At 39.4% G+C, this 13,212-nt stretch overlaps 1 protein-coding gene across 2 annotated transcripts in view; it reads right to left on the bottom strand.

Annotated features, from left to right (window-relative positions):
- The window catches only part of cacna1ia (calcium voltage-gated channel subunit alpha1 Ia), a 284,448-nt gene that overhangs the window by 88,797 nt on the left and 182,439 nt on the right, over window positions 1-13,212 (bottom strand). For both annotated transcript variants that reach the window (XM_057860633.1, XM_057860634.1), the window contains exons 7-8: window positions 251-599; window positions 56-148 (exon numbers count right to left, since the gene is read on the bottom strand). In XM_057860633.1, the coding sequence (XP_057716616.1) occupies window positions 56-148; window positions 251-599 (442 nt within the window). The remainder of the gene's footprint in view (window positions 1-55; window positions 149-250; window positions 600-13,212) is intronic.

The raw sequence follows: 13,212 nt of genomic DNA, 5'->3' as shown, positions 1-13,212 counted from the left end.
GTATCAACAGGTCGGAAAGAGATACAGGACACAAAAAAATATAAAATATACTTACAATGATGAGTAAGATGAAGTAAATGAAGTTGTAGAAGGAGTGGGCATCCATTACATAGTACATTATCTCCACCCAGCCTTCAAGAGTAATCACCTAGGAGTATGGGGTTAACATGTTAAGTGTAATTAAAAAAAGTATTATTAAATTAAAAAATAAAAAAGGGTCAATATGCAGAAAAAAGGTTCCCAAAAATACCTGAAAAATGACAATCCAGGCGTAGACGATGTTGTCAAAGTTGATTGCACCCTTGTGGGGGTTAGTGCTCCCGGTGTGGCATCGAGTGTAATACTGATGCCAATTGATACACAGTCCCATGGCATCACTGGCACCACTGCCATTTGCCATGGGTTCAGGATTTAGACCAAGAGTTTGTCGGTGCAGTGCATCCTCCTTGTCCAGGCAGCATGTCTGGCCTCCTTCTCGCCTCGCGGGAACGTCAGAACATGACATGATGCCGTTGTCAGATGCCAGTGAGCAGATGAAGGGGCGCTCGTCATCCTCCTCGGGTCGGTAGTACGGAGGAGGGGGAGTCATTCCTGAAGAGCTGAGATAGGAAAATACATAGTTTGAGACTTACTTTTGACTTTTAGATTCATTTTGTACATATCTTAAGAATGATCTTTAAATTTTTTTAATACTATATTTATAAATGCAAATAGTGATAGGCAATGGGGGAAGGGACCAACAGCCTGACCTATAAGTAAACTTGATGAAATTAATAAAGCAAAGTAACGACATGCTAAACAGCTCAAGGGTTTGGTCTGGACATGACAAAAGGAGCGCCTTGAAGAGGACACATCCCCAAATCAGCAGTTTTGGCTTCCCTTGTTGAGGATTAAAAAAACAAACATCCTACACATGTGGCTGAACAGGACACGCATACTGTTTTTATGATATCTTTGCCTCTTGTGTTGTGTATAGAAATGCACTATTACGACTGAATCAGACAAGTGTTGGTTATTAAAGATGTCAACACCGGACAAAAATAATAAAAGAATAATAACTTTGCTTCTGACAGAAACAGCAAAAATGTTCCGATGCTGGTGTGCTTTCACTGCACTGGAGGACCTTATTTGACCGGGGTTGTGACGAGGAGATAATCCTTTATCACCCTTTGAGATCAAGTGTGGGATTCTAATAGATGACAAGAGATTACCAATAAAAGAAGCTCATTAATGTGTAATGGAAACTGAATGCGCTGTAATCTTCAGAATCTTGTGCAACCTTCTTCTGTAGCGTACATACTGTACACATTATGTTTATTAAAGGACGTGCTGGTAGCAAAATAGCCACGCCACACATAATAAGCTAAAGAAGCAAACGACAAGCACAATAATAATAGATGACCCGTTTAAAGCAGCACACAACAGATTGTTTAATCATGTAAACTAAGTCATGTGGAAAGTGAATATGATAGTATGTAAGTGTGTGTGCCCGAGCATGAAATCAGCGGAAAAGTAGATTACACTATCATCCATTGAAAATCTTTTAAGCATCCAAGCAGTGAGTGTCTTTAGCGGCTCCTTACCTTATAACTCTAATATATGAGTCTGACTGATTGCCACAACCCAAAGCAGCGCACTATTCTCTGCTCTGTCTCCCATAAGTGTCACTTTAAATGGGCACGTACTAAAATATCTATCTTTCACACCATGTTCATCCCAGGTTTATGCCCTATAACATGCACACTTCAAGGAAGGAGGTCATTTCCAAGAGAGTGCCACAATATGACCATCACCTGTCCTGAATGTCCCTCAACCTTTTCCTGATAAAATCGCAGATTTAAAAAAAGACGCATGAAGGACTGAAAGCCATAACCATAGCCATTCATTCAGGGATTTTTTTAGTAAGGGGCTTCTGTGGATGAGCGCCATAAAGCTTTGATGGTGAGCAAAGCTGCCATGATGGTAGCAAATCAAATGTTTGCTAGATCACAATATCTATTGACCCATTGTTAGTTCCCGCACAAAGCCCCATTGAGGATTTGGTCAAATAACAAATTGTGATGCTGTTTTGATGTCACATAAACAATAGAAATGGTAAATAAAAGTCTATAAAATGGAACTCCCCACCATTTAAAAAAGAAAAATTAGATAAAATAACTAATTGGCTGCCCCTGACGACAATAGACGTCCAATTGGATTGGCCATCTACTGCCGTCAATCGCGGTGAATTAGTTAAAGTTTATGTTTCTATTTTGGCATTGAAATCCATCTTTTTTATACTACTTACTGTATACTCATTAGAGGCAAACATGAGCAGGTGCCTATCCCAGATGTCATGTACAACAACGTCCTCCCACATTACAAAAACATGCATTGATGTGGGGATAAGCAGTACAGAAAATGAATCGATGAATATCTAAAGATTAAGAACTACCTACTGAATTGGGGCAATATACAGTGAAGAAAATAATTATTTGAACACCCTGCTATTTTGCAAGTACTCCCACTTGGAAATCATTGAGGAGTATGACATTTTCATCATTTGTGCATGTCCACTGTGAGAGAGATCATCTAAAAAGAAAAATCCAGAAATCACAATGCATGTGTTTTTAACAATTTATTTGTGTGATACAGCTGCAAACAAGTATTTGAACTAGGGCTTTCAAACGATTAAAATTTTTAATCGAGTTAATCACAGCTTAAAAATTAATTAATCGTAATTTATCGTAATTAATCGCAATTCAAACCATCTCTAAAATATGCCATATTTTTCTGTATATTATTGTTGGAATGGAAAGTTAAGACACAAGAAGGATACATACATACAACATACTGTACATAAGTACTGTATTTGTTTATTATAACACAAAATCCACAAATGGCATTATTAACATTCTTTCTGTTGAAGTGATCCACGTATAGAAAGACTTGTAGTTCTTAAAAGATAAATGTTATAGTTACAAGTTATAGTAATTTTATACTAAAACCCCTCTTCATGTTTTCGTTTTCATAAAATTTGTAAAATTTTCAATCAAAAGTATATAGTTATAGTATAGAGTTAATATAATAATAATTAGAATAAAAATAACAATAATAAGAATAGAGTGACCAAAGTCTGAGTAAGTTTTATGTGTATTTTGCATAGCTATTTTGATGCCAGTTCACTTTGCATTGTTGTTTAAATGTGTGAGAATAGGGCCTCATTACTACAGAGTGAAGTGCTTTTCTTTTGTTAACATTCTTTTTTTTTTTTTTGAGAGAGATAGGAATATTATTTTTGTTGTGCTTTCACTAAATGATACTTATGTTTGTTGTGAAGGAGTTGCTGAAGCTTATGCCAATAAACGGCGCGGTCCAAAGAACGCCTGTGTCCACTCGCCTTTATAACATATACGTATATCTCTGAACATATCTTACCCAAAATACAACAAGAGACACATAATTGCCACTAAAAGAAAGAAAACTTACAGAAATATGTCCAATGCAACAGTATAAACGTCTCACAACGTCTACCGTCTACCGGTACTAATTCTCCCACTTTTAGAAGGAATAACATTAGTATGGAACGGCGCTGCCTCCAAGCGGCCGGTGGCATTCTCTTCACTCTTAATGTCCATAAACGGCGTCATTGTAATCTGTTTGAGGCAATGCGTGAGCGGGTCATTCAGTGCATGCGTTAATTGCGTCAAATATTTTAACGTGATTAATAAAATTAAAAAAAAAAAGAATTAACGCCCGTTAACGCGATCATTTTGACAGCCCTAATTTGAACACCTGTCTATCAGCCAGAATTCTGACCCTGAAAGACCTTTTAGTCCACCTGTTAAAAGTCCACCTCCATTCTATGTATTATCCTGAATCAGATGTACTTGTTTGAGGTTGATGGTAGCATAAAGACAACTGTCCCCTCAATACAATCAGTAAAACTCACTTATAATATGGTCAAGACCAAAGAGCTGTCCAAACACACCAGAGACAAAATTGTTCACTTTCACAAGACTGGAAAGAGCTACGGAGCAATTGCCAAGCAGCTGGTGAAAACAGATCCACTGTTGGAACAATCATTAAAAATGGAAGAAGCCAAACATGACAGTCAATCTCAATCGGAGTGGAGCCCCATGTAAGATATCACCTCGTGGGGTCTCAATGATCCTAAGAAAGGTGAGGAAAAAGCCCAGAACTACACAACAGGAGTTGGTCAATGACCTGAAAAGAACTGGGACCACCGTTTCCAAGGTTACTGTTAGTAATACACTAGACGTCATTGTTTGAAATCATGCATGGCACAGAAAGTTCCCTTGCTTAAACCAGCACATGTCATAAGTTTGCCTATGACCATTTGGATGATGCAGAGGAGTCATAGGAGCACGTTTTGTGGTCAGATGAGAGTAAAATTGAACTTTTCGGTCATAATTCCACTAACCGTGTCAGAGGAACAAGAATGATGAGTACTATCTGAAGAACATAAACCCTACTGTGAAGAGTGGGGGTGGTAGCATCATGCTTTGGAGGTGTTTTTCTGCACATGGGACAGGAGGAGTTCACTGTATTAAAGAGAGGATGACTGGGGCCCTGTGTTGTGATATTTTGGGGAACACCCTCCTTTAAGGAAGAGCATTGAAGATGGGTCATGCCTGGGTCTTCCAATGACAATGACGCGAAGCACACATCCAGGAAAAACCAAGGAGTGGCTCTGTAAGAAGGTTCTAGCATGGCCTAGCCGGTCTCCAGACCTAAACCCAATAGAAAACCTATTGAGGGAGCTCAAACTCTGTGTTTCTCAGTGACAGCCCAGAAACCTGACTAATGGGTGGGCCAAGATCCCTCCTGCAGTGTGTGCAAACCTGGTGAAAAACTACAGGAAACATTTGACCTGTGTAATGGCAAACAAAGGCTACTGTACCAAATATTAACATTCGTTTTCCCAGGTTTTCAAATATTTTATTTGCAGCTCTATCACACAAATAAATCGTTGAAAAAAATCATACAATGTGATATCTGAATTTTTCTTTTTAGATTATCTCGTTCACAGTGGACATGCACCTACGATGAAAATTTCATACCCCTCCTTGATATCTAGTTGGGAGACCTTGCAAAATAGCAGGGCGTTCAAATACTTATTTTCTTCACTGTTTTTTTTCACCATTTCAGTTTTTCAGATTCTCTGGGCATGTTTAAATAATATGTACGTTGTTTAAAATTTAATTGGGCACTTTCTCAATACTTAAAGCATAGTTTAAAGCAAAAAGTAAACATGTGGCATACTACACCTGGCATACACAGTTTTCCTTCCTTGGATTAAACAAGTTCAGTATTCTGATGAAAATCTCAGTACATTATTAGTGATCTGCATTTGTGTATGCATTGAGACATGGCTAAAAAGTACTGATGAATGTGGAACGCATGGTCTGATGGCACAGGAGAAAGTCGGGACAAGGGTTTGCATCAGTCTTCCAGGGTTAGTTTTCAGTCACTTCTATCCTTCCCCTTGTCTCCTCTTCTGCAATTTTTGTGTCCTTGAAAAGAGGCTTGCTGAAGGCAAACAGAGTGCACGCACACCAGCAATTCTAAGCGCTATGAATAGGTGCCCATGGGTGTGCACGCCTACATGAGCGGCGATGCATTTGCTGCATTGGCAGCTGAGGGATGCGCCAATTTCAAGCGTGCCGGTTGCATCACAGCTGTAGCGGAACCATTTGTTAACAACAGCCTGTGGCCTTACAGTTGTTACCGATCAATGATTCTCTTATGAAAAAACTGCAATGTGTTATATTTTTGTCAAAGAGAAGCACACACATTATGCGACATTCTGCTCTCTACTCTCAGTGCAAGAAATGTGGCATGGTGATTGTCTTAATGAGAGTCGGACTCAGAGAACAAAAGGAAAACTGAGTCAAACCTCTGTCAAAGTACAAGAACATGAATGACGGCCGTTGCCCCCCACTGGTGAGTCTGCATTGCACAGCGTGACCGTGACTAACGTCTGGCATCACACTGAGAACACACCTGCTGGTGGTGAGTGAGATGCAGGGAGGGATCAAGGAGTAGCAGCTGTCATAATTAGTAAAACTGAGAGGGGAAAATCCTCATAGAAAGTTGGTATGAGGACAAACACTCAGCGCATGACACCTGCAATCCAATTGGAATATAAGGGGGTTGTTGAAAGTTTTAATAGGGATTTTTAGTTATGGTATGCATGGCTAATATCTAATAGGTTGTGAACGATATTGTTCGAATATTCCATCTGAAGAACCCTTGGGTTACACCAAATTTGGAAATTTATATTGCATTGTTCAAGCGTATGGGGAGAGATTTGTCTCAAAAATATTCACACGAATACATCTGCGATTCCCACATGTTTTGTAGATCCACAAATATGTCCAAGATTTTCACATGTATTTTTTGAGATCCACAAATATATCCTTGAAATTCACATGTGTTTTTTTATGTTGTGCGTTCACTTATCATTAATTATTGTATGCAAAAATTCGACTTGTATTTGTGGACCAGCGGCCGCGCGCATTTATTTTTGAGACAAACATAACAAGAAACGGTCAAATATGTTACATATATATAAATATAGATAAACAGTCCCTGACTATTTATCTCTCAGGTTGCAGACAATTAAAAAACCATGTGGAATTTGCCAAGGCCCACAGCCTGTCAAAAAGATGGACGCTGGAAAAGTGGCAAAAGGTGGATTTTTCAGATAAATCTTCCATTGAATTACACCACAGTCGCCACAAATATTGCAGGAGACCTACTGGAGCCTGCATGGATCTGAGATTCACTCAGAAAACAGTGAAGTTTGGTGGCTACATCATTACCAAAATCATGGTCTGGGGTTACATCCAGTATAGGGGTGTGCGAGAGATCTGCAGGGTGGAAGGCAACATAAATAGTCTGAAATATCAACAAATCTTAGCTGTCTCTTACATTCCTAAGCATAAAAAGGGACAAATTCTGCAGCAGGGTGGTGGTCCATTGCATACTTCAATCTATACCTCAAAGTTTCTCAAGGCAAAGAAGATCAAGATCCTCCAGGACTGGCCAGCCCAGTCACAAGACATGAACATCATTGAGCATGTCAGGGGTAGGATGAAAGAGGGAGCATGGAAGACGAAACCCAACATTGTTGATGAACTCTGGGAGTCATGGAAGACTGCTTTCTTTGATGTTTCTGATGACTTCATCAATAAATTGTATGAATCCTTGCCGAAGCCCATGGAAGTCATACAAAATATTAAATTTGGATCTCAAAGCGCCACTACTTAATTCACTTATGTTATGTAACATATTTTTGTATTTGAAGTACATTTTTTGTACAATTTTCACACTGCTTTTTGTATGTCAGGAAAATTCAACTTTGAATTGCCCGTAGTTAGCTGGGATAGGCTCCTTCACCTCCGCGGAATGAATGATCTCAAGACAAGTGTTACCTGATTAGAAATATGAATACGACCCCAACCACGGATTGCTTTTCTTCGAAGGCTTTATGAACAACAGCTATCGGGTACACACCGATGTGACCCAACCAGGAGCTGTGATCACCCAGAAAGTACGAAGAAGTACAATAGAGGCTGGACATTTACTGTAATTTCCGGACTACAAGCCACTACTTTTTTCCCTCATTTTGGGTCCAGCGGCGCGTGCAATGATGCGGCCAATTTGTGCATTTTTCTGACGGCCGTCAGGGGCACTCGAGCATGGAATGTGGGAGTGAGACACGTGGAGTATACAGTATGTGTCGAGGAAGACGCTAGTTTGCACTATTACCGGTGGTTAAACTTTGTACGCTGTGCATGAATAGAGGTAGCGGACCCTCGTCTTTGTGCATGAGTAGAATTGGCAGATCTGCATCATGTAAAACGGAAGAAAAAATTAAATTGGCCATCCGAGTTGTACGGGAAGTTTTGATGACTCACGGTGAGAGATCGTTTGCAAAGACTCGCCTCATGCGAAGAGCAGCTATTGCACAGATATGCCGGGGGAGCCTGGCAGCATGAAGCAGTGTGAAAGAAGTCCGCCATCACCAACGGGTTTCGAGAGGCCAATCTGCTGCGTGACGAGGAAGACGGCACGGGCTCAGGAATGAATTTGCCTTATTATGGGAGACATTGAAGGCGACAGTGAAGGAGAGACTGGGTTGGTGCGTAGCGAAGTGTATCTGAGCGTCTTCATGTCCGACACTGAGGGTGAAGACTTCCATGGTTTGAGTGCACAGGAGGAAGAAGACTTTTATGTTTTTAATAACTGGCCCAATTAGTGCTGTACTGCGTGTTGATGCTATGTAACTTCCGTGCCGCTGCTATATAACTGCCATGTTTGCTGGCGCTGTTTGGAACGAAAAGCTAAGGTGTGTTATTAAAATTTTGAAAACTGTCTTTCTTTGTCAATATCTCTTGTTACTAAGTGGGCACACGCGGCTTATAGGCAGGAGAGACTTATGCATGTACAAAATGGTTTTTCCTCGAAAAATGTACTGGGTGAGGCTTGTAATCAGGGGCGCCTAATAGTCCAGAAATTACGGTATACTGTTGAAAGGGCGGTGCCGAAGCCCACCGTGAAATGAAGCTTACTAGGAAACGAAACTCATCATCTCACAAACCTGGTTATTTTTCCATACAAAAACATCTTTGAGCTGAGACCTTGAACACCGGTCCCGGCTAGAATGAAGATAAGCTTAGTCTGATAAACCACAGTCGCTCATTGTATTCATTCAGGGCATATTGGAAAACAGGAACATAACAGTCCATATCTGGGATACAGTCTATGGGAAGGCACACACAATCAGGTTGATATAACAGTAATGCTTTATGCTACAATGTTCTCATGCAAGCATAACAAAAACATACAAAATATGATGCATAATGGTTGTGTTTTAAGTATGAATAAAATTCTCTCACACTGTAGGCGACAAAAACTTTTGTCTTGCCAAAATTTGACCTTTATGTCTTCATTAAATGATGAATCTTTTTTCAGTGAAACAAATATATTTTTGGACATTCAACATTATTTGGCTGGGTCTTAGCTTTCATATGAGCCATTTCTGAAACCAATTGAATAATTAAAAGTCAGGTTATTAGCAATTGTTTCTACAAAATGGATAAGCGACAAGACATTTGTCAGGGACTGTATATATATTATAAATATTTCCACAAATTTCACGTGTGTTTTTTAATGATGTGTGTGCGATTATCATGACTTGACATTTTTAAGTATTCAATTTTGCCTGTGAATTTTTGGAGCTGTGTTTGTGAATAGCGAACACGCGCCTTTATTTTTGAGACAAAAGTCAGTCGAAACGGGAGACGATTCGTTTCGAGGCAAATCTCTCACCATACAAGTGATAGTTCTTAGTTTTGCTTCCAAGTGGTAGAATTTTAATATGTGACAAAATAAAGAAATAAACTATTTATAAATAGTATAAACCATTTATACACGTACCAATACCCGCCCAAATGACTCAAACCCACTGTAAATCTAAACTACAGAAGGAGAGTAAAGATTATTGAATTTGAAAACTAAGTGCACAGTAGTATTGGACTAATGCCAAGGTGAGCCAAGGTTAGCTTCATGTACACCAATAGTTGCCAAGAGTGAGGTCAAGCCAATTATTGGGGAATCGTTACTGTTTTTGTAGTATAGGATAGGGACTGCTTTTAAATAAGGTGGAGATAAACTAAATAACTTGTAGAATTTTATCTACCATGATAACTAATCAAATTATATCTCCTTAATTTAGAAAGAATGTTCAACAAATTAAACTCACGGCAAACTAATTATGCCGCTTCAGCAATATTATTTGCAATATGAATAATTTAACTGTGTTACGAGCTCTAAAAAAAAAAGCATAAAATGACTTTTAGTGTCATCAATTAAATATACAAACTGTAGTTGCCCAGTCAGAGAGGTCTATTTACAAGACACTCTGTCTCAGACCATAACCATACCATACACAATTCACATGTATAATACATGTAAATAAGCATTTTAATAGTTTTTCACAATTCAAGCATTAAAAGATCTTATAAATCTATAAATAAACTGCCTCATACTGTTAAACTGTTATTACCTATTTCTTATATATCCCAGCGCTTCACTGTGATTCTAGTTTCATTTGAACTTTCTAACTCTTTTAAATCAATAATTGTAACCTAAAAGTGATACAAATATAATCTCGAACACAACATCTATTTGGACACAGAAAGGAAGGTAGCACATTTGGTAGGACTGGAGCATAAAGAGATGGAAGGTGTCAAATGGCAAAGTGATTGCTGCACTTGACCGTGGCACTCCATTGTTGCCTCTCAGGGAGGCAACATTAGCGCTTTACTTAGCATAATAGCGCTCAAGTGCTAACTCACTAGCACCTATCTAATTAAGCACTCAAGCACGCTCTTGTTCATGCAGGTTTCAATTACTTGCAAAATTACATTTTTCCTATCCTAACAAACACATCTAACAAAGCTGCAAAGTCCGTCATGGTCAGCAAATTTGCATTAACCATTCTAGTACAGAAAAAAAAGAAAAGAAAAAAGAAAGACTACAGTACAAACTATAAAAGAAGAAGAACAACAAAAATCTCTTTATACGCTTAAGCTAAATGAAGCGTGAAACAAAATGCACTGGTTCAAGTTACCTCATTAAGTTCCTAAAGTGGTTTCATTCCAGTAAATTTTAGCATTTAACTTGAAGAGGACGAAGCAGACAGGTCTTTGTGCACGCATCCGCTTTCCACCTAGTCATTGCAAGTGTCATTACCGCCTGCTGTATCAGCATTATACGAGAAAGAACAGAGCAGTATAGATATGGACACATTAGAACCCTAACATCAAGGTCAATGCGGGATACTGACCGTGTTTTTGTAGTGGTTGTAGTGCTAACAGGGTGCAAAAGAAAAAAAGAATGCATGCCATGTAATCAAACCCTCAGACACACAAGGTGAATGTCAGTGTGACACAGACAGGCAGCAGGCGCGTTGGTGTGTCGTGAATATGTAGGCATGCAGCTGCAAACTCATCCTATTCTTAGCTTGCAAGGACAATGAGAAGGCAACACCTTGAAATGGAGAGAAGACAAGCAAAACATACTGGTGCATAGAATACACATACAAAAATAACATTGACATTTTACTATACTTTTACTTTTTGTAGCCCAATGCAATATTATTTAAAAACGACAATTTGGTGAAACGACTGATATTTCAATGTTGAATGTCACCTCAGGATCAAAAGTCTATGGTCTTTAAGTAAGTCAAAATAGTTTTGCCAGATACATCTGAGAAGACCTGTGATGTTGGAAATCAATAGCTGTAATGCTTCATTGCAGAAGGAAGTCAGCCACAAAACTAGGTTGGCATGCAGATTAATTTCCGCCTATTACACTGTCTAGTCAGCTTCATCATTTTCTTTATTGCATCACTCGTGGCTCTTAGACCTTTGAAAAAGACTTTGGGAAAGTGACGTAACCAGTTTGGTTTTGTTAAGCACCATAGCAGAACCTTTTCTCTTGTCAGGTGCGTGCCTGGGGCACTAACTTTATGAGCACGGCAGGCAGCGACAACATTTGTAATTTTCTAATTATTGACTGCGAAGTAAATGAGCAACTGAACATGATTATGTTGAGGTGTTGTGTTGATATTGGTGTGCAACAGACTAGTACAGCATAGCAATGAGAGATATAATACTAACTTTATAGATGCAATGTTTGATAACCCAAGCAAGACGTTTTTTTGGGATTTCCTGAAAAGTATTGGTTTCAGAGATATGTGGATTACATCAGAGAGCAGCAACATTAAATTTTATTGTAGTTTTAATCCTTGTATTTTATTATGTATTTATATTCATGACTGCTTTTTTTGTGTTCCAAGCACCTGAATTCATGCATCTGTTCAGATTTTGTTACATTCGGCTCCTTGTCAATTATCTCATTTCAGAGTGTGGGCGGTGTTTCGCTGGACACAGGTGCTTCCAATGCTCATCAGCTGCTTATTTAAACGCAGGCAACCCAAGCATGGGTGCCGAGATGTTTACTTGCTGATCGCCATTCGACATTTGTACCTTCGAGGCCCATTTGTACAATTTGCTAGCTTGTTCGTCAGCTGTTCTTTGTTTAGCAATTCCTCCACCTTGTGCATGGATTGAGTGTGTTCTTTTGTTATCTTATTGGCTTTCTGCCTACCGCTTAGTTCAGTGTTATTTGATCCCCGTTGACCTCTGGTCACATGCTCCACATCTATTTGCATGTGTTGTGGACCCTTCTGTTAGTTACAAGTGTTTGTTTTGTTTGCTTTGCTTAAATTAAATGAAACAAGCTTGATACATCCAAATAATATTCTAACAGGTGATGACCAGTATTATCTACTCTCAATGTGTTTTCTTCAGTCAGAAAAGTAATAGCTAAAAAACATTAATCAAGATAAAAATTGCACTTATTAGGGATGTAATAAATAAAAAATCGACACCACTAATTGTAATGTTAGTTAACTGTTCATTGTGTTTCTTCATTTGTAATGTTTGTTTTGTTTTTCAATTTTGCTAAACACACAAGTGCAAGTAGTGCACTTTTTATCGTCGCTCTTGGTTACGTAACAACTGGCCGAACGGACTTATGACGTACATGAGTGTGAAGGGGTGTCCCAATTCGTAGGGCTGACGTTTGAAGCCCTACCACTTATTTCTACGTTTGAAGGGCCAAAGGGTAGGGGGAAGGTTGCCTGGCATGGCCAGACTGTTCTCCCTGTATTTTTCAAACACTGAGAGAAAAGTCTGGGAACCAGCCCATTAACGGCCTCTCGAGCAGGTACAAAATCAATCGACAAATCAGATTCATTTATTTGCGTGACGTGTTCTTAACGAGCAACGTCACTCTTGCGCGTCGAAAGTCGTCTCCACAACAACACAGATGGTGAACAGGAGAGCCGAGAATATGTTCCAATCCACGGTAAAATCAGTTTTAAATTACCAAAAACACATCGACATGAGTCACTGACAACAGTCTGTCTCGCGCTAGCCATGTTGAATAAACTCCGCTCTCCTCGTAGGTTTACTTCCGCGCGCAAGTCCCTCGTCCTGCCCTCATCGTTTTACTAACGTCACGTCTGCCCGTCGCTGATTGGTCCACTCCGCTGTCTGTTTGCTGTGGCTTGCTCCGCCCTGGAAATCGTATCCGCTGAATGGTGGCCAGACTCAATAGCTGGAAAAGGGGTGA

The sequence above is a fragment of the Corythoichthys intestinalis genome, chromosome 16 (assembly GCF_030265065.1).
Source record: "Corythoichthys intestinalis isolate RoL2023-P3 chromosome 16, ASM3026506v1, whole genome shotgun sequence".
Lineage (NCBI taxonomy): Eukaryota > Metazoa > Chordata > Actinopteri > Syngnathiformes > Syngnathidae > Corythoichthys > Corythoichthys intestinalis.
The sequence above is the reverse complement of the archived record's forward strand: the minus strand, read 5'-3'. Positions and strand labels throughout refer to the sequence as shown.